At 38.2% G+C, this 20,757-nt stretch overlaps 2 protein-coding genes across 2 annotated transcripts; one reads left to right on the forward strand and one right to left on the reverse strand.

The window, feature by feature from the left end:
- Nucleotides 1–698: 698 nt before the first annotated feature.
- ciao2a (cytosolic iron-sulfur assembly component 2A) lies at nucleotides 699–2,384 on the reverse strand. The gene is made up of 5 exons (XM_087796572.1): nucleotides 2,146–2,384; nucleotides 1,714–1,878; nucleotides 1,571–1,620; nucleotides 1,305–1,350; nucleotides 699–1,092 (listed from the first exon to the last, which is right to left on the reverse strand). Exons 1-5 carry the CDS (start codon nucleotides 2,171–2,173, stop codon nucleotides 992–994), a joined length of 390 nt encoding a protein of 129 aa, XP_087652698.1. The 5' UTR covers nucleotides 2,174–2,384; the 3' UTR covers nucleotides 699–991.
- Nucleotides 2,385–2,810: 426 nt separating this feature from the next.
- On the forward strand, nucleotides 2,811–19,437 carry spg11 (SPG11 vesicle trafficking associated, spatacsin). Its single transcript, XM_087796574.1, has 40 exons — nucleotides 2,811–3,052; nucleotides 3,392–3,582; nucleotides 3,690–3,902; nucleotides 4,113–4,335; nucleotides 4,411–4,548; nucleotides 4,891–5,267; nucleotides 5,534–5,679; nucleotides 5,756–5,885; nucleotides 6,187–6,342; nucleotides 6,705–6,874; nucleotides 7,555–7,731; nucleotides 7,822–7,893; nucleotides 8,364–8,491; nucleotides 8,591–8,772; nucleotides 8,851–9,046; nucleotides 9,365–9,568; nucleotides 9,656–9,762; nucleotides 9,972–10,114; nucleotides 10,600–10,761; nucleotides 10,900–10,966; nucleotides 11,326–11,488; nucleotides 12,387–12,583; nucleotides 12,658–12,766; nucleotides 12,846–13,005; nucleotides 13,093–13,356; nucleotides 13,427–13,627; nucleotides 13,809–13,916; nucleotides 14,543–14,708; nucleotides 14,809–15,023; nucleotides 15,638–16,379; nucleotides 16,455–16,600; nucleotides 17,068–17,272; nucleotides 17,353–17,490; nucleotides 17,560–17,693; nucleotides 18,111–18,230; nucleotides 18,312–18,480; nucleotides 18,563–18,639; nucleotides 18,712–18,867; nucleotides 18,927–19,078; nucleotides 19,153–19,437. Exons 1-40 carry the CDS (start codon nucleotides 2,838–2,840, stop codon nucleotides 19,325–19,327), a joined length of 7,194 nt encoding a protein of 2,397 aa, XP_087652700.1. The 5' UTR covers nucleotides 2,811–2,837; the 3' UTR covers nucleotides 19,328–19,437.
- The last annotated feature ends 1,320 nt before the right edge of the window (nucleotides 19,438–20,757 follow it).

Genomic DNA, 20,757 nt, shown 5'->3' on the forward strand with positions numbered 1-20,757 from the left:
AAAACTTCCACATTTAATTTTCGTTTTTTTTACTCTTCAAAACTCCCACCATTTTTTTTCCTCTTCAAAACTCCTAAAATTAATTTTTTGTTTCCCTTCTTCAAAACTTTCCCTTTTTTTCCCTCTTTAATTCTCCCACATTTCATATTTTTGTTCCTCTTCTAAACTCCCACAATTTTTTTTTTCCCTCTTCAAAACTCCCACATTTAATTTTTTTTTCCCCTCTTCAAAACTCCCAAATTTCTTTTTTTTTCATCTTCAAAACTCCCACAATTCTTTTTTTTTTTCCTCTTAGAAACTCCCACATTTTGTTTCACTTCTTTTTAATGTAGGAGTTGGGTGTTAAAGTTGGTTGGTACATAATTAAACCACAACAAAAGTGAGAACATGCTTTCTGGTGAGAATGCCATCTTTAAATGTAACAGTCTCTTCGAATCCTGTAAACTTAAATTAAATCAATGTATTTTTTCCAAGCTCAGAGTAAAAATTTGATCTATCTCTCCATTCACCGCCATGCTGAAGATCATCGTCTATTTCATGTGTACACATAAATCGAATTCCATCTGTAGGTATACCATGATATTAGGATCTCAAGATAGATGTACATTCCCCCTCTTATGTCCCCAACCCTACAGAGCACCCTAGGGCCTAGGTGCTCTGTAGCATGTGGTTTATTTGGCACTGCAAAAAAAAAAGCATTCTTCATTTAAGAAATGTTTATTCAACATTCAAGTAACAATATATATTGACATGTTCTCATTTATTAAAAAATGAAAACCAATGGCAGATTTGAATTAGATAGAGGAGATCTTGATTTAAAATATATAGACATTCTGTTTCTTTACTACAATGTTTTAGCATTACAAAGCATAACTTTAAATTAGGGCTAAATCCAATCCTGTTTGTTGCTCTATAGATTTTTTTTTTTTTTTTACAATTGTTTTTATTCCAAAACACACAATTACACGTAAAGACCACACATACATTCATATCAGTAATCTGGTTCAATTACACACTGCTCAACAATTTCTCTCAGATTTGGGTTCTCCATCGCTGCTGCTACTCGTTCCTTATCGTTTATCTGTTTGTTAACTGAAAAACACAAAAAAAGGTCTTCATTGATTAAAACCAATAATGTATTTGACTGAATTTGTTGACGCAAGAAGATCTGGATTACACCCATGCACAGTACAGGACAACATTTTTGACACAACCTTTCATTCAATGCATTTCCTTATTTTCATTACTTTTTTCAATTGTAGATTATCACTAAAGGCATCCCAACTATGAATGAATAAACTCACTGTCTTCTTCTGTCGAGTGTGTGCCTTCTGAAATGTAAATTTCCAGCTGAAGGAATAAAAAAAATAACAGAATCAAACAACTTTACGGACATATGAGTAAAAAAGTGTGAAAACAAAACTATTTAGCTTTGTTCAATACTTATATTGTAAACTACTTATCATCTACTTAAACATTTGAATGCACTGTAAAAAAAAAAAAGTCTTATCGCTGTGAGCACAAAACAACACTTTTTTTTTAAAATAATGAACATACTGTATATACCGACCTTGTGTTTGAAAGGAAGAGTTCTTTGAAGTTTCACCTGTATACACAAGCCTGAAAAGATAAGGGGATTGTTCAATTTCAAATAATCGTTCAATAATCCGTTTAAAAGGTGTGTCCATTTGTCTGTATTTGCATGAGCGTTACCTATTAGTGTCGCTAGAGAGCAGTGTGGAACAGTGGGTGAGAATTTGATGATGATAAGGAACTCTTCTTCTCCAAGCTCCTGGACTTCCACACTTTTTTCTGTCACTACTTCCAGTTCTTCTAATGTGTTTGGCTTTTCCGGATCACGGATAGATCGGATAACATCTGAAACAAAAAATATTAAAATCCAGAACTAAAGGATCATTTTTCTTCCGTTTTTTCAGATGGTGGTTTGTTTGTTTGTTGTGATTTTTTTTTCTTCCCTTTTTCCCCCTTTTGATTTTATTTTTGGCTAACTTAAACTTAACAAAGTGGTTTTATAAAACCGTTACATCGGCTTAACCTGTGATCAAAACAGCAAGAACAACAATCGCTAAATAAATTAGCAAATGAATACTTTAGAATAACATTACGTTCATCCCGATTACTCACCATATACTTCTAAAGCCTTTTCCTCCATCCTGCAGCTGCTCAGAGCATTTCTCACCAGAAGACAAGTTTACAGCAGGATTTACAAACACGAAACACGGAGTCACAGACGCATGCAAAGTCCAGAAGGCGAAATTGTTATTATCCAATGGATATAGGAGGTAACACGCGTAGCTATCGGTTGCTATGGTCTGACAGTTGTCAATGAATATCGATGTCACTTGAAAACAAGTCAAACTGTCACAGCCTGATAAGGAGGAAGCGACATTGGTTTCTACTTCCTGTAGGACGACGCCAGACAAAAGCAATCGATGAGCTGGTCTCCCAGTTAAAATAAAATACCATTGGCTGAGCTATAATAGCAGTACTGCTAAAAGGTAATGTTTTTTTTTGTTCTAATATAGTTATATTTCGTTCATTTTGTATTCATTGTTGTGTATTTCACACTTTCTCAATAATTTCTTATTTCTTCAATAATAAGTGAGTATGCTAGCAGATATCCCAACGTATTTGCTTATTTTATTGAATATTTACAGATAAAAAGAAAATGCACCTTTAAAAAACAGTTTTTTAAATGTAACTAATAATATGCATCGATGTTCGATTACACGTAATTCTCCTACGTTTCATTGGTCAGACGCGTCAGCTGACAACGGAAATGGTATCACGTGACCGAGTTGGTGTTGACGCTGAAGATGTCGGATTCAGTCCAGACACTCCAGGACCAGTCCGTTCAAGTTGCTTTGGCACCAGAGAACCGACATTCGGGTCTAATAGCGGACCTCCAGAAAGCTCAGCTGTCCCCTCGAGGTTCCTTGCTCTGTTCTCTGGATTGTGGCGGTAGACTTGCTGTCTGGGATCCGAAAAACAGTGAGACGTTACCGGCCACAGCTGAAGGATTATTCTCGGAGTGAGTGAAACGTTGTTTTCTTTTTATGCTGTGCTTTACATGTTTATCTGGAATACATCTACTGACTGCTTTAAGAAACATCTTAAGACGTTTTTATTTGTTCAGGCTTTTCCTTGATTTTCTGGAACTCCTGTTGTTTTATCAGTTTTTTATCTTGATCTTTAAAATATATACTTTATTGAATATTGTTTTGATTGTTTAAGCGCTTTGTAACCCTGGCCTGGAAAAGCGCTATACAAATAAAAAATACTTACTTACTTACATCATTAATAACTTGTTGGGTGGGGCGGGTATCACATTTGTTAAACAACAGAAAACAAACTGTTTTTGTCCTAACAGTTTCACATGGCTAGTGGACAAGGATGAGGGCACTCAAAATAGGGACTTCGGAAGTTGTCGACTTCTGGCAGTTGGATCCCAGAGCAATTTAAAGCTTGTTCAAGTTCTACTAGCACCCGATGTGTCTTTTCAATCCGTACATGAGTGCAGTTCAGAGTACTTCCTGCAGAGGATTAACGATCAGGACCAGAGTGAGTATGGAGCCACATCTTTCACAATGCTGGGATTGTCTATGTAATGCATTGTAATGCATTGATCGTTATATGTTCCCTTTTTATTTATTTTTTTCTTTCTACAGGCGTGTGTGCGCTAGAAACATTACTGTTGCTGCAGTCGATCTCTGGACAATGCTTTGTTCTGGTGAACTCCACTTGGCTGATTCAGCTGGACTTGCAGAATCAGATGAAGATTTTGACTTGCTGCAGAATTCACCTGAGACCAGAAACTGTTTATGTCCATCACTGCATCAACAAGGACACACTGTTTGTCCTCAGCAGATCTGGACTCATCTGTATCCTTAAAAAAAATATTTCTCACTCGACATTATTCATAAATATTTAGAATGTTTAGTCATTAAGAGTTTGTTATCGCAGAATGTCAAATATTTTGAGCCAGTTCTTGGGTAACTAAGTGAGTGATTTACAAAGTGTTATAAAGTTATATACTAGGTAGACACTTAAATCATACTTTTCTTAACCTTTTTTCTTAATTTGTATCCCAGCTGTCTTCAACATCTCTGATGGACTTTTGTTAGCATTCATTGATCTAAATTCTTCAATCAAATCTGAACAAGATGATGATTATCCCTTTTCGACCTGTGATTCATCTTCCCCTTTTTCCTCATCCTCCTTTTGCCTGCTTAAAGTGTCAACTGATCTCAATACCCTTGTTGCTGTCACCGAAACACATGATGCAATTGCAATTGATCTTAATGAGCATTTTAGGTAATTAAAGAAATATATTATTCGTAAGATTCATAATTAAATCTAGTTTTCATCTCATTTTCTTCTGTCCTGCAGACGTTATCCAGATAATATCCTGGCTGCTTCTTCTCCCACGAAACTGTGTGTCCAACCCATTACTGTAGGAGATGAAGACAGTGTTTCCAGCTCTAACTGCAGTCTCTCTGCTCTTGGATTCTCCTTGAACACTGACCGGTACATTTGTTAAGAACCATGTACTTTTCAAATTTCTTCATGTCTCTTTCACTCTGAAAATTTGAAAACTCTAGTCAACGACATCTACTAGATTTTAGTGCTTATGTGTATATTGTTTATATTTACTTAAAACTGTAGGTGGTAAATCTGTATTCAATTAAAAATTACATTTTTGACCTTTCCGATTTCCTGATCTGCCATTATTGAGATTTATTTTCATAATTTCTGATGGCAAATGGAAAAAAAATGTTTTTAAAAACTCATGAACATTATTTAAGGAACATTTTATCTAAAAGTATTTTGTGATCTTTTGTTTTTTTGTGACTTTTTTGTGACCTGTAGTTCCTGGGAGGCTCGTCTGGCATCCATGTTCTCAACTTCCAAGCAGCCTCTGTCAAAAATCTCCAAACCCTCAGTCAGAACTTCCTGGTTCTCCAAACTCTCACACACAGAGCCTATGTATAGTTCCTCTTCAGTCCACAGCAGAGTCCCTTTAGGTGGATCAACTGTTTCCTTCTCCTCCTGCGACTCATCCAGACCTTCTGTTCTAAGTGTCACCGACTTCTCTGCAATGGTGACTTTTGTCTCACTGGGCAACAAACACACCACTTTGGCTTTGTGGGAATTTGAGTCAGGTGCTCTGAGTTACCACCATGTGAAAGGAGGAGCACTGCCGGTTCAGTGTTGTGGGGAAAAACATCAGCAGCTTCTGCTGACTGGTGAGTAAACAAAGGAATGAGATTGATCTCATTATGTTTAACTATAGCATTCATTCAAAAACAACAATTTAAATCAAAATTAAATATTGTTAAAACATGATCCATCATTTGAGGAACATTAGAATCAGAAACGTTAGAATATTAAAAACCGGTTCAAAATTAGTGGTAAATGAACACACGTGTTGTTTAGACTTGAAAAAAAAAAAACTCAATATATTGAGTGACATTCATATTTTTTTAACTTTTCTCCACTTCTATCTTTTTAGACTCCGGGTTGTTCCAGGTCTTGTTCTCCGTCTCCCAGCAGGATTTACTCAGCAGGTTAATGTTGTTTGGCAGTGCAGCAACCGTAGATGCGATTTGCCATCTGAACAGCTGGGGGCGCTGCTCTATACCGATCCATGCTCTGCAGGTATAACAACAACTTTTTAATCCATTCCTTTTGCTTGATTAGCCTGTTTTAATCAACTTTTGTTTGATGTCTGCAGGCGGGTCTAAAGAACCGTCAATTGGACACTGTGGACTTTTATCTCAAGAGCAAAGAAAATTCACTGAAACCTCCGACATCTATAAATATTGCTGATCAATCTGAGGCCTTGATTGTGAACTTGCAAGATGGTAAACATCCCACATGATCAGCTCTTCCTTTTTCCACTGTGCATCCGTGCATATTGCCTTTCAACATCGTCGTCATCATAACAATTTGTTTTACCTATGTTTGTATTCTTCAACCTGTTTTTATCTTACAAAAGATTATAAAATCCAAAATAACTTTTTATCAAATGTTATCTTGAAATATTTACTTGTCAATTTAGGTGTTAAAAATATAATTTTATGACGTTATTGTCTCGCTAAATAGATTTGAAAAGTTCTCTCTAAATCTCTCTAAATTCCTCTGTATTTGTTTATATTTGCTCAGCTGTCCAGGAGCTGCAGCCTGCATTGGATCTCTTGTGTTCAGCCGTCAGAGACTCGAACAGTGATGCTCAGAGTCGCCAGTTCTCAGAACAACTTCTTCACATTACAATTAACTTCATCAATACACAAATCCGATCGCTTCTATCTGATAATCACTGTAAGTACCAACACGCAGCAGAAGACTGGCTCAGTTTGTGCCTTCTTTTAAATCTCTTTTAAAAAGACACTTTTACAGACTTGCTTTTATGTGATGTCGCCTTTTAAACTGGATTCATCAATGGGCTTTGACTCTCCTTTATTTGCAGTGTTTAATCATTTTCTTAAATATTTTCTTTGAATGGGACAATGTTCTTTTATCTTGTCTTAATACCGTTCTGTTTTTAATGTCTTGTGTCATTTTTAACTGAAGTTGTTTACTTTTATGTAAAGCACTTTGTAACTACTGTTTAAAAGTGCTATATAAATAAATTATTATTATTATTAAGATTTGCACTTAATTAACTGTTTGCTTGCTTGCAGACGAGGATCCTTCTGTGCAAAGCTGCGTCAAAGTTCTTAACAGATACGTGACTGAGCTTCGAAAGTACATGAGGAAATACCCATGGACACCAGGGGCTGACATTTGCCACATCAAGACTCAACCAGAGGGGAGGCATAAACGGGACGAGTGGGAGCTTTTACCGACTGAGGTAAAATGAAAATAAATTCCACCTATGCTCATAACACCTATGCTAATGCTGAAACTTATTAGGGATTAAATGATTTCTGTAACGTTCTCAGCCAAGCTCCTGTGATATCGAGAAAATCAATATGCGCAGATTATTTACAGCCAGAAAATCTACTGATAATTTAAGGTGTTCTCTTTCCACATATAAAAGTTAAGCTAACTTGAGGAATAGAATATTAAGAATGAATAAATATGTTCTCTTTCTGAATGTTATTGTAGTCTTATATATTAACAATGGGGATACATTTAATAGTGGTTTGTTTCAACTACGTGTACTACTTATCGTAAAGGGTATATCCTGTTTGTACTGTCTATGTTTCAGGAATATAGAAAAGGGCTTTTGCAACTTTGCTGCAATGTACTGGGCAAAACATACAACTAAAAAAAACATTTCATCCCATTTGGCCATTTTTCTACATTAATTTGTATTATATAATTTAAAATGGAATAGAATCTCACTGAGCTTATTACTATGGCTATAGCAGATAAACGGGTAACAAAAATGTCCACTTTAATTAATAAAATATTGAATCATGTTATGTAGATTCAACTCAAAGCTTCTTAAGGTTAATTGGGGTTGAGTAGTTTATGAATTGAAATTTGAGCAATTCAAATAAAATATATTTGTTTGTTTTTTTGCAGGTAATTGTTCGTCAGTCAATTCTGACCAATCAGATCCTTCGGGCTCAGTCGCTCCTGAGGAGGCAGAGCAAGCCTGAGCAACATCTGTCAGCTCTAAGGACAGAAGGTCTTCATCAGGTTTTCAAATGCCTACAGAAAAAAGAGCTGCAAACAGCCATCACACTCCTCACCAACATGGTAAAACAGATTTTTCATTTATTTTTTTTATTTTTCTTCACCTACATTAATGAAATCATCTACAATGAAGTGTTCAACCTGTTCCTTCAGGGTTTTAGTGTGAATAAGCAGCTGCACAAATTATGTTTGCACACCAACGACAGGCAGCTCCAAGAGTTTGTGGTGAGTTTGGTCTATTCTATTTGAAGAAAAGGGGCATTGACTGAGCATACCTTTTTTTTTTTAGCTTGTAACATTAACTTATTTTTTTTCTTATAAGCAGTTTGTAGGCAGTTTTCCGTATTCATTGTTCCCAAGTGTTTTAAATTTTTCAATCCCATCAATTTGTTCCATTTTTTTTCACTTCCAGCAAAATTGCATCCTTTATTCATAATATAGTATTTTTCTATTTTCTCTTAACTGTTGTTTATAGTTGACCTTTTATTCTGTGGGTGCTTTTTCAGCCTAAATGCAAACATTTTTTTTTACATTCTTTCTTTTCTGAGTAAAAATTATTAAAACAAAATGTATTGCGTTATTCATTATGTGACAATGTCCCAGAATTATATACATTTTTAAATATAAAGAGTATTTTAAATATTTTTTGTGATTGTGTGTATTGAGATAGAAAATAATGACAGTTGTTTGTTCAGGTGGAAGAGCTGATGAAGAGAGGTTTCTTGCTAGAAGAAGAGACTCAAAGTGTCAACTTCATCAGAGAGATGGAGAAACTGAGATCACTGCCACCATCACATCGTCATAGAGAAGTTTCCATTAGCAGGTAAAAACACTCTAAACATACACTAGACATAACATAAATACACAAAATAAATATTGTTTTTTATTTGTTACCAAAAACCTTGAAAAAAACATGTTTTAGGTCTGTTGCAAAAATGGATCTGGTTGTAGCAGCTGCTGAGGAGGTACTGGGAGAGTTGTTGATCCAGAACCATTATAAAATGGACAGGGAGGACCTTTGGCAGCTGGTGAGACTGGACTGGGTAAAGAACTGGGACCAGAGCAGCAGAGCTGCAATCCTTCTATCGAGACGGAGCCACACAGGTAGAACCAAAAACCCAGAATCTGAGCTCCTGTTAAAGAAATATTCCCTTTCAATTGTTGTTTTTGTTCTGTTTCTAGAATTGGTGTCATGTGATGCTGCGGTGTTATGGCGGTACCTGACCACTCTCCATGACCACTACAAAGTATTAGACTGGATCCAGAGCTCCGGTGTGTCTTGTGCCTCACAATGGCCAGAGTTGACACCTGAACTGGTCAACAGCAACACATTGTGCAGCTACTCTATGAAGGAGAATATTCTCGACCTGCTGGCCAGGTACTGTGGTTATATCAATTACTCACCAACATTTAAGTTGCAGTGTATAACTTCTTTTTTTAAGTAAACATATTTGTTACATGACATACTTGTTGTTTAAATGAACTGTGAGGAAATTAATCCCATTTATTATTGAGAGTTTTTTTTAATGAATATGCGAGACTGGTAGAAACAAAATCACTTGACTTGTATGACTTTTTAGTTAATATTAGAAATGTATTTAAGGTCACATTTATCTGGCAACCTGTTCAGTATTCATGTTTATTTCCTCAGCATCTCAGATTTCAATACCTTACATGTTTTTGTGCTCCTTTGCAGGCGTGGAGTGTTTGTACCTGACGAGCTCTCAAACCTGGAGCAGTTGCTTTGGCGACTCTCTAAGAGTGAGGGTTTGATGTCATCCTCGCCACTCGTTCCTCAGCTACGTTCACCACTTGGACTTGACCTTCACAGTCTTGTCATCAATTACTGTGTGGACCATGACCTGCAGTACCTGGTCTATTCCTACCTGCAGCACTACAGGTGACTCCTACACTGAGGAATTAATGTGCAATATAGCTGTAATCTATGTTGATGCCTCGTGTCACAGTATGATGTGTTTTAATGCAGGTTGACTCCTAGGAACTGCCCCATACTGACTAGTCCAAATGTACTTGGTTCTCACCCCTGGTTTGAGATGCTCATCAATGTTCAGGAAATCAGCCGAGACCTGACAGGTGAGCCAATAACAGTGAAGTATTTATATTTGTTATCTTATTTATTTATTTGTTGTTATTTTAAAACAAAATATCCATTACCTTACAAATAAAATAGGCATTGATATGTTATTAAGTTAATTAAATCCACATGTAGTTACATTTACTGTAGTGAATTTCTGCTTTCAAGATAAGAAATATGCTACAATGCTCTTGGTTTCTGGTTTCAGATCCAGGCCTGGTGTTCCAAGCAAGTCTCACCAGTGCTCAGGTTCTGCTCCCAGGTCAGTCGTCCCTCAGCAGTCTGCTCTTAGAGGGTCACAGTCTTCTGGCTCTGGCCACCATCATGTTTGCACCAGGAGGAATTGACCAGGTAAAATAATCAATAAATATAAATAAATGTGTCATTCATTTGTAGCCCAACACAACTGTAGCTTTTGCTCATCTTATCACATTTTGATTCCTTGTACTATCCAGTTTTAATGAATGATGAAATGAGACCAATACTAATTCATAAGTTAATCTTTTAAAATACAGTAGTTTTGAAACGGGATGGAGGTTTGGAGGTAGAATCTACCTTTTTCTCCTGACCAATCACAACTTGGAGTAGTTGGGAAGACCTTTTGCTTTAGATAGTTGAGTCTTATGTACAACGGAAATATTTTGAGAACATCAGGTTTTGTGTCGATATATAGAAAGGTTCCCTGTGGTAATTACATTATGATTGCTGTGTAGCAACTGACTTACAAGAAGCACTAAGAGTACCTCACTGGAAGCCTAATATCCTCCTTCCCCCTAATACAGAGATGTACAATTTGAAGGCACTGGGTATGTATATTTTCTGTTCTTGTTTTTCAGGTGGTCGTTCAAGAACAAAAGTCTGGTAAAACTGAGAGGACGGTGGACCCCCAGCTTCTGAAGATGACGCTGGCCACTCATCCCAAATTGAGGTCTGCTTTGTTCTCCCCGGGACCTCGGGGGGGTCCGTCTTCTGACATCTCCGTCTATCATCTTCTGCAGGTTCGACACCTCTTACTTAACGGACAAAAAGACTGTGATTTATTCTTCTCGTTAAAATTGTAACACTTTGTTGTAGTACAGTGGAAAAGATTGTGGCATAATAGACCAACTTGATTTATTCATTCACATGTTTTTCAGTCTCTTCATCCCTTTGACCCATCAAGACTACTTGGGTGGCAGTCAGCGAACACTCTAAACTATACAGGTAATACCCGAGCAGTTATGTGCCGCCAGTCCAGATAGATAATAGCATTTTCTAATAGTATGGTTCTGTGATGGTAAGAAAATATATGATTTCCTAGTTTCAGTATGGCTATATAAAAATCTGATTTGTTTGCTATGTATGCTCATTGCTAATAAACAACTGAATAAAAACCAAAACCAAGTTTACTTAGTTAGTTTACTTATTAGTTATTTACTATGTTACTTATATGAAAGTAACGACAAAATAAGTATCCAGAATTTATCAATAAATAATGATTTCATTTTAAAGATGAATTTCTAAAATGTCACCGCAATGAATCTTCTAAACAAATGTCAAACAAAACAAATCTGTTTCCATAGAAACTACCGAGCTTCCGCACTACTCTAGCCCTCACCTGGTCAACAGATTTGCGCTGATTGAAAACCTTGACGTTCTCTTTTACCTTCGTCATGGTAGACCTTCATATGCTTTTGCTACCTTCCTGGTCCAGCAGCTCAGTGACGCCACAGACATCAAACTGTTGTAAGTTGATCCATTATTACATCATTTTCTTTCTTGTGTGTCTAAAATTTGTACACTTTGTGTCCATAATTATTGATTTATTATTGGAATATTTACAAAAAATATATTTAAATAATGTTCAGAAAAACCTGGTCTTGGTTTTGATGATGCTATTTCAGCAGATAGGGCTTTTGCAGTCATGTTAGTGATCATGTCTGTTGTCGGATGTTGTTTTAGTAATCTAAATAGGACAGACATTAGAGGGCAACTTATTTAAAACTCCTTCTCCCATAACTCACTCACATGTTTCAAATGTTGAAGTCTTTCTCTCCAAGATGCAGTAAGTCCCTCATCATGATGATGTTTTAAAGTTATTCCTTTATAAAGTTATTCCCGTCTGAAATTTCGGCAAATGAGAGGTTACTAGAGGGGAGCCCATTATGACGTAATAATGGCTTCACTCCTCCTCCAGCCTGCTGTAATCACCCCCGCTTTGTTTATATAATGAGTCCTTTGAGGTGGAGACTTCCGGGATTGACGCTCTGACAAACCTCGATGCTTGACCAATCATAGCAGAGTGAGTGTGGTTATGGTAAACAAGATTTAATAAATACTACTAATAATAAAAAACAGTTTTTAGTGAACAGGGCTTAAGCACATTTTCTAATGTATATATTTCAAAGAAAAGAAGGTTTGTACAAACTGACACATACTGATGTGTGCAATAGACCAAGATCAATTTAAGAAACACTCTGGTTGCCCTTTATAAAGTTACAGCTACGCACAGGTCCAAAAGAGGTTAAATAATAAAAAAAAAATTTGAATAATTAACTTCAAACCATGAATAAATATTTAGCATTCTACAATAGAAAAACTGTCTTTATTGATCAAATATTAATTAAATATGTCTGTGTTTCAGGCTGGAGCAAGTCTTTGAGAAGGTTTATCAATTGGCCCTGCAGTGTTTCCATATGGCTTCCGTTACATCAGCTGCAGTCTGCTTCTGTGAGATGCTGGGTGTCAGCAGCCTCCACCTCAGAGTGGATGTGAAAGTTTTGAACATGATCCTTCAGCACTGGGAGTCACGGGGCACAACAGCCGACCTGCACACACTCTGTAAATAGCCTCACCACTGTCACATAGTGTCATACTCAGCCCCCATGTTAATCACTATTGCTTTTTTACTTCAGTGTCTAAAGGTGTGAAGCTGGCTGACGGGCACCCTGCAGTAGCAGAGGAGCTGATTGGCTACCTTGAAACTGCAGTGACGGACAGTTTACAGCAGAAAGGCATCAGCAGGTAAAGTCTTGAGTTCTAATGATGTCATTAAACTCAAATGTTTCACTAAAAATGTTTGTTTTTTTCATACATGCATCAGGTCGTCGTATGCGGCGTCTCAGGATTGGGCGTTACCTGTTCAATTCTGTCAAATTCATTCTCTGAAGCTCAGCTCTGTTTACGCCTCCCACACTGCCATGGACGGACATTTTATCAACTTCTTGCTTTTTGTTCAACTGCACAACTTCCCCCCTCAGCAGGTAACATGAGAATAGAAATGTTCATCTTCACCTATTGACATTTGGATCTCGTCTGTGCCTCTCTGATGCAACATTTTTTTTTCCCAGGTGAGGACGCTGGCCTCTCAGTTTGGCCCCGCCCTCCAGGAACATCTGAGTCTGGCTTTCCAGGAGCTTCAAGTCTTCAATCAAAGCGCAGAGAGGGAACAGGAAAACTTAATGACGGAGGAAGTTGTGGAGAAAGTGAAATGGCCCAGGGAGCTTTTCCAGGTTCTCTTGCAAAGTCAGCAGGAGGAGACCCCCTGCAGCTACCTGCTGCACGAGGCACTGCTGCAACGGTGCCCAACATTGGCGGTGCTAGCCGCCTGTCAGGTATTTATTAGAATCTACCTGATGTTACACTTGAAGAAAAAATAATTTTAACAATTTCTGTTATTGACAGGGAGCAGAGCTGTTGCCTTGTCTGTGTCTGTGGATTCTCACGTCCGTTGACGATGTCTCAGTTATGGAAGCCACCTCCCATCTTCCTAAAGGCCCCCAGCACCACGCCTGGGCACTGCACGATCTTTCATGTATTTGGAAAACTCTCTTGGAGCGGGGTCTGGTCAGGCCTCTTCTCAGGGGATTTAAGCTCTTCTATAGGGTAAAAATCTGTCCCATAGACTGCTTAGTCATTTTTTAGATAATGCCAAAGTGATACTATAATGTTTCTGGGGGAAAAAAAAGATTTTATGAATGATTCTAGTGACTGATATAGCTTAACAATGCGAATAGTTAGACAGGAAGTGCAGTGACTTATGTTGCCTAATATTGTGTTTGTGCAGGACTGTCCTCTTGTTTTGGTTTTGAGGATGTTTGAGTTGTGTTGCGAATTTCGTAATTTCCCTGAGGCCAAATTGAAGCTACTGGATTTTCAGAGGACACTCGTTGCTGTGAGTACCACTACCATATTCCATTTATATCCAATCTTATTGTAACTGTGCTATGAAGTAAAGCAGCACATTTTATTCGATATTATGTGAAGAAAGAATGAAATTATTATTGTTGTTTTTATCATCATTGTGATTAATTGAAAATAGATAATCAAAAGAAGACAAAAGGGCTTTGCCTGTTATTAAAATAAAAAAATCTGTTATCAGTTTTCTTTTCATTAATATCTTGCATAAATCACTTTAAAGGGCTGCATGTGGCTCCTAGGTTAAATTTTGCCCAGTTTTGCTCTATGATGTTTAATACACGATATGTTGAAAAAGCATCAAAACAATATTTTTCCAGTATACATTTTCAAAGCTAATTGGTTTTTACTTGCATTGAACGAAGCCAGATGAGTTAAATTTTCAAGATTTGAATTTCTGAGAGTTCTTTCAGGGAAGGTTGATGCCGTTTTTAAAATGACTAACTTTATATATTGTGTTATTTTCAAAATCTTCTATTTAATTGTATTAGAGTTCATTTTATTAATTGTTTTACTTTTCAACCTCCCCGAGAATGTTTAACCATTTTTCTGTTTTCTGAAATATGTTTAATAACGTCTTCCTTCTTTTATCTTCGGCTCCAGCTGAGAAATGGGAGTCCAGCACCCTTCTATGGACTCCCCCTGCAGTGGGTTGAGAGCCAAGCCTCTGTGCTGCTTTTCACAATGCTGCAGTGCTGCTCCTCACAGTTTGACCTCCATTGGCTGTTGCAGCTACTCTCAGATGTGAATAAGCTTCTCAAATCTAATGGTAAATATTTACCCATGAACATTTCTGATTTCTGCCAAGAAAAATCACCACCATGGATAACATTTTATAAGTAAGATGTTTGTGTTTGCTTGTTTTTAAGGTCCGGAGTTTAAGAAACTGAGTCAGCTCAGCCAAGTGTTGCAAGGGACTGATGTGGTTGTGTCTCCGAAGCTGCTGCAGAGCATTTCCCCGTGTGTGCAGTTGAAGGAGTTCCAAGCTACTGTGGATGCTCTTCAGGCTCGAGGACATTTTACTCAGGCCAGACAAGTTGCTTTGCTGGCAGGACTTTCCATCCAAAGATTGCTGCTTAATCAGGTAGGCTTTCTCATACATCATGACTCTAATTCATTTCCTCATTGTTGTTTTCTCCTCCATAATCTAAAAGAAAATAATCTTCATGTTTTTTCATGATACATATTTTTGCTACATTAAATTCAATTTTGATTAACCTTTGTGTTATCTCAGGGTCAAGGTTACCCGAAGGCCTCCGGGTTGACTTGACCCTTAGATAACAGAAGGGTTAAAATGGCCAAATTTCTTCAGTCTTAACCGTTTATATAAGGCCAAGATTTCGCAGAAAGATAATGGCACAGTAATTGAAACTTCCTGTATCATGTAAACCTCTAAATAAGAGGTTGGGTTAGAATTTTTTCTTTCTTTTATGAGGTTTTGGGGCATTTTATGCCTTAAATTATCGTCACAATTCAGTTGCTACATGTGAATAAAATTCTGTAAAAATAAATTCCAAAAACTTTGTGCTCGGTGGAACATAGAACACTGTAAAAACATTATTGGATTTAAACCCATTGAAAATTGATCGTATATGTTGTACTGTTAAATGAAAATGTAGCTCCTTTACTGTTTTTCAGCATAATAAATAACATAACATTTAAATATTTAACCTTTAGTGAATCTTCTGTTTCTTGCAGCTGCTGCGGGAAGTGAATGCTCAAAAGGGTAAACGTCAGTGGGGAAGGTTGGAAACACGCGTGACCTTCTGGAAAAAGTGCCATGATCAGCTCAAGTCGGACACCACTGATCCAGAATCCGCGGCTCACTTCTTTTTGTCCCAGACTGAGCCTGGATGTGAGGGAAGCAGCAGCACAGAGACCACTGAGATGCAGACAGAACTGCTCGATGTCCAGGAGCGCTGCTTGCTGCTAGTGCTGTCAGCTCACTGGATCTCCCTGCAGAACCCTGTTCCGCTAGAACAACTGGAGAAGTTGGAAAGAAAACTTTGGAGCAATCGTGTCAGACAACACATCCTTGAGGCTGCCATGGAGAAGGAGAGTGTTTTCAACCTGTACTCGCACATGGTGTTACCAGATGTGAACACTTATGAAATGCTCATGAAGAAGTTATCTTTCTCGAATATATCTGAGATGAACTCTGATTCATGGCTCAGCATAGAGGGACTCCCAATTCCTGGCAAGCATTCAGCACCAGACTCTGATTTAAATCAGCAGGAAAGGAGTGTTCTCATGGTCAAGGTCGGGCAGTTGTTAGACAACGGAAGCATCCATGAAGCCAGCCGTGTGTGTCGGTACTTTTCCCTGCACCAAGAGGACATGTGGGTGGTGCTGCAGTGCCGGGGACTAGCATCAGGGGAAGTGAAACCTGAACCATGTGATCAGCAGACCGATGAACCCGTCATGAGGCGCATTGTGACCTGTAAGTGAAAAAACATAACATCGTGTCACATGTCCATGACACAGTCTTGGTCTCATGAGTTTACCTCTTCTGCAGCTCCTTCCTTCAGCAGCCTGTCTTCCTTTGTGATGCTCCCACTCCCAGATGATGACATCACTATACAGCTACAGAAGCTTGTGGACCAGTGTCGTCATGGCAACAATTACTGCAAACAAGTCCTTAGCCTTTATCAGCTTTCAAAGGTAATTTTCATGAGATAATGTTTAAGACACCTTTGAAAGTAGTAATAATTACAATATCAAACCTTAACTTTTAAAGTTAATTGATTCATTTATTTAGTTATACTCTTTAGTCAGAGAAATGTGACGGATATTGGTTTGTGTTGCAGCATCACCGGGTACAGTTTCCCTTGTAAAAAGTTCTGAATAAGCTACAATGACAATGACACGTTATATTTTTCTTGCAAGATTCCTGATTTGAGCTGGAATTAGGTTATCTTTGTTCAACAAGCATTGCATGTGCAAGTTTATCCTGTTTCTATTCTTCCTACAAAGTTCACATAAGAATTACTTGTACATTAGAACCATGATTATGAGCTTTGATCAGCTAAAGACAGACTAAAGTCTCCTTTTTGAAAATGACCCTTTGGCCCCTCAGTTGAACTCTAACTTTTGCACATATGATGTGTGTCTGTGTCTGCGGGTGAAAGGAGCTGCAATGTCCCTTCACTCAAATCTGTCAGGAGGAGCCACGTACAGTTCTGGAGAAGCTGCTTCTGTCAGATCAGCCTGAGAGGTTTCGAAAAGCTCAGGTCTTCATCAAGACTCAGGGTTTCTCTGCATATACCGTTGCTAAGCTGGTGTCCTCAGCAGTCATACAGGCACTGCTTGCTGTTGACGAGGACTTGCAGCCAGGTAGAGCCACGTGCAACACATTAACAGAAGCGATACATTTTAAATCTTATTGTTATGTAATGTATGTCTCTTTTTGAAAGATAAAAAATATGTTTTCCGGCCGTCTGAGGGGCGGGACTCCCTCATGCAACTCATCAAATTGTGTGATGATCCAAACCTTGTTGGAGTGCAGCTTATGGAGGACATCACCAGTGTTTCGCTGAGAGACCTGAACTGCAGTAAGACGCAAATAAAACCCACACAGAAATCTAGAGCTGCACACAAGCTTGACTTGCTTCCTTCTGCAGTTGTCGAGTTGTTGATCGTCGCACACGACTGTTTCAGTCTGACCTGCAACATGGAGGGAATTGTTCGGGTTCTGCAGGCTGCGCGTCACCTGAGCCACACGTACCTAGCACCAGGCGAGCACTACAGCCTGCTGGTGAGTGATCCTGATGACACCTGAACCAACTAAAACATTTGAGTGCTCTTGAAACGGAACCAACACGGACTCACTTCGGATCCTCACACAGCCTTATCTCCTGTAATTACACCTGATGCAACCATTGACATTTACCAAAAACATTAACGTTATAAACGATTTAACACCTATATTGTGACTTCTAACCCCAATAGTATTGGCTTACACACGAAATAAGACCGCAGGTGGCAGCAGTGTTCAAGATAAATTTCAAACAATTTAAAACTGTAGTCGTTTTCAAACCCTTTTATACAACAAAATCTGCCTGTAATTAATCAATCAAAATTTAAGTCATCCGTTTCTCACTCAACTTGAAAAAAAATTGTTTGTATTTTGCGAATAGAACCGACTTTTTACGCCATAAAAACCTTTTTACAGGTGCGTCTTCTCACTGGTGTGGCGCGATATGATGAGATGACATACATCTTCGACCTTCTAATTCAGAATCACGCCTTCGAGTTGCTGCTCAGAAAGAAGTTTGATACAGACCGAGGACAGGTGCTTGCATTACAGTGTTAAAAGGGGAATGTTGTTATCGATTGCCTGATCTCGACTGAAACTCTCCCTCTTTTCTCCCAGAGTTCAAGCCTGAAGACGGCTCTCCTCGACTACCTAAAGCGTTGCCTACCTGCAGATAGTGAGAAACATAACATGGTTGCACTGTGTTTTAGCATGAGGAGGGAGATCGGCGAGAACCATGAGATGGCAGCCAAGACGCAGCTGAGGCTCATAGATTCTCAAACATGGGGTACTCTTATTCCCTTATATACAGAATAAAAGTCAGATATCATCTAATGGGGTTAAATTGAAGTTGTTATCTTTGTGCGCAGTGGTGACTCCGGAATTGAAGGAATCCCTGGACAAAGTTCTGGGTCTGCTGGGGGATGCCGCCAAAAGCTTCTTCAATGTCACTGATTTTTGTATTCTTGCTTTGCCAAGGAAAAAACTGATTTTAATCTGAGTGTGTGCGTTTCACCAGGATTCCTGTGTGCGTCAGGCGACTCGTTGTGTGCAGCTGGCCAAACTTGTTACCCTTCAGCTTCACTTCCTGAATCAGGACTCTGAGCTCCGTGTCATCAACCTACGCCCGGAAGAGATGTTGGATGCAATGATGTCGTTGCCTCGATGTTACCAAGTAAGGAAAATGATGTTGATGATGATTATGATACAGACAAGATGTTTATTGTCTTTTAGGTGCTTGTTTTATCTGAAGCCTTCAGTGTCAGTCCAGACTGGGCACAGATTCTTTACCAAAAGGTGATCATAAATGGAGATTTTGGTTATCTGGAGGAACTCAAACATCTGCAACCTTTAACCCCTGGCCTTTTTGAGGAGATTTTCAAGATGTGAGTCAAGATCCAACTGATTGACATTTTCTAATTCTTTGAAAAACATTGTCTTACTCAATATTTCTCTCCAGGCTTGGAGAAGCTCCCAGTGGTGTCACTCCAAATGTAAAGCGACTCCTGACTTACTGTGACGACGTGTACTGTCGTTACCGACTCGCTTACCAGCAGAACCTCTATGATGTCACCAAAACTCTGCTCCAGGATGACAAGACCTCAGCCTACCTTAGTGACAGACTGGCCAGCTGAAGTCCCCTACAATGTTTTACTGTTCTGCTGAATGACTTTCATTAACTCTTGATCCAAAGACATTATTAATCTATCTTCTGTGGAGATCAATAAAACGCTGTAAATTATCAGATTTTCTTATCAATTAATGTGATCAAATGTGAATAAAATAAATCTGTTCATTTAAGCTTTAACAAAACTGCCAGTGAGTTATTGAATGGAATAATGATAAAACGACACCCACTTCCCACTACAGGGTTAGGACCTAGACCTCCTTCATAGTCATTCCTCCAAGGAGGAAGATTAGCGTCTACCTTGTGGTGCACAGTTGTTGGACAACAGCTCCCGTTATATCAGCTTATGTTAACACCTGACTGGTAAAAATAAGATTAATCAAGCTAGCAAGTGCAACTCTTGAGCTAAATGAATATCTCTTAGAAAGTCCAAATACTTTGTTACACTTTGTCGCATAGTGACAACTTCAAAAATAACAAAAGTAAAATATATGGAATGCATGTAAACAAAAATAATAAAACAGAATGGCCATTATGAGCATATAAATAATATGTATCCCAAATGATATTGTTTTGCTTGAATCAATTCAATCTGTTCGCTCATACTTTGTCAAAATCAATGCTTCATAAACATTAGTAAAGAATCTTAGAAGCCTAAAGAGTGTGCTCCTAATAGAACTGAGACCAAAAACGGACATTCTTCCCATATATTAGAGCCTGCTTTGCCGTTAATAATTCAGGTTTATGTCCAGTAAGGACTGGAAGTTTGAAGATCAACTAACTATGGTACGGTTGGAAATAGTAGTACAAGACCATCAATTAGAAGTTTACAATTTTGGTTTATGAATTTGACCCCCATGTAATGGTGTTCCAGGTTTTTTTGTGAACTTTTTAGTGACAGGTTTTTTACCTCTAATCCTCAAGGATATATACTGTGTTGAGAACATGCACATCTCTTGTTTCTGGATCATAAAATAGACAGAAAAGTTGTATGGAAATCCAGGAACAAGCTATTTCGTCTTTGCTCCCACAGCCTTTTCATTTCTTCTGAGTTAGAGTTGTTTGATTCTGCGAACTGCAACTTCAAAATAAATCAGACATGGTGGAGTCTACAGAACTGAATCAATAATAAATAGCAGCATGAAGAACATGAGGTGTTGGGAATCATGTCAGAAGATTTCCCTCTAAAGTATTGAACCAAGCTGCTAAATCATCAGGGATGCGTCTTTTTGAAGAGAAACCGGTTCTTAATACATGACGGAAAGTGCAAGATGTTGAACAACAAACTCAAAAGAAAAGTTTTTTGAGAAAAGTTTGTATTCCTTCCATTAATTTGTTATTTAGTCCTTAGATGTGTGTTCTCATTTTAAACCTGTTATGCATTCAGACATTGAACCAGAGCACTGTTGACTAAAGGTAAGATGTACCGTCAAGGTC

The sequence above is a fragment of the Callionymus lyra genome, chromosome 8, assembly GCF_982586985.1.
Source record: "Callionymus lyra chromosome 8, fCalLyr1.hap1.1, whole genome shotgun sequence".
Taxonomy (NCBI): Eukaryota; Metazoa; Chordata; class Actinopteri; order Syngnathiformes; family Callionymidae; genus Callionymus; species Callionymus lyra.

What these genes read in the sequence shown, in the direction of transcription:
- spg11 (XM_087796574.1), top strand. Translation starts at nt 2,838, where the DNA reads ATGTCGGATTCAGTCCAGACACTCCAGGACCAGTCCGTTCAAGTTGCT. An exon ending in AATCAGCCGAGACCTGACAG is followed by an intron (nt 9,763 to 9,971) that starts GTGAGCCAATAA and finishes TTCTGGTTTCAG; the next exon opens with ATCCAGGCCTGGTGTTCCAA. An exon ending in ACAACTTCCCCCCTCAGCAG is followed by an intron (nt 13,006 to 13,092) that starts GTAACATGAGAA and finishes TTTTTTTCCCAG; the next exon opens with GTGAGGACGCTGGCCTCTCA.
- ciao2a (XM_087796572.1), bottom strand. Translation starts at nt 2,173, where the DNA reads ATGGAGGAAAAGGCTTTAGAAGTATATG. An exon ending in AAAGGCTTTAGAAGTATATG is followed by an intron (nt 1,879 to 2,145) that starts GTGAGTAATCGG and finishes TTTTTGTTTCAG; the next exon opens with ATGTTATCCGATCTATCCGT. An exon ending in ACACTCGACAGAAGAAGACA is followed by an intron (nt 1,093 to 1,304) that starts GTGAGTTTATTC and finishes TGTGTTTTTCAG; the next exon opens with TTAACAAACAGATAAACGAT.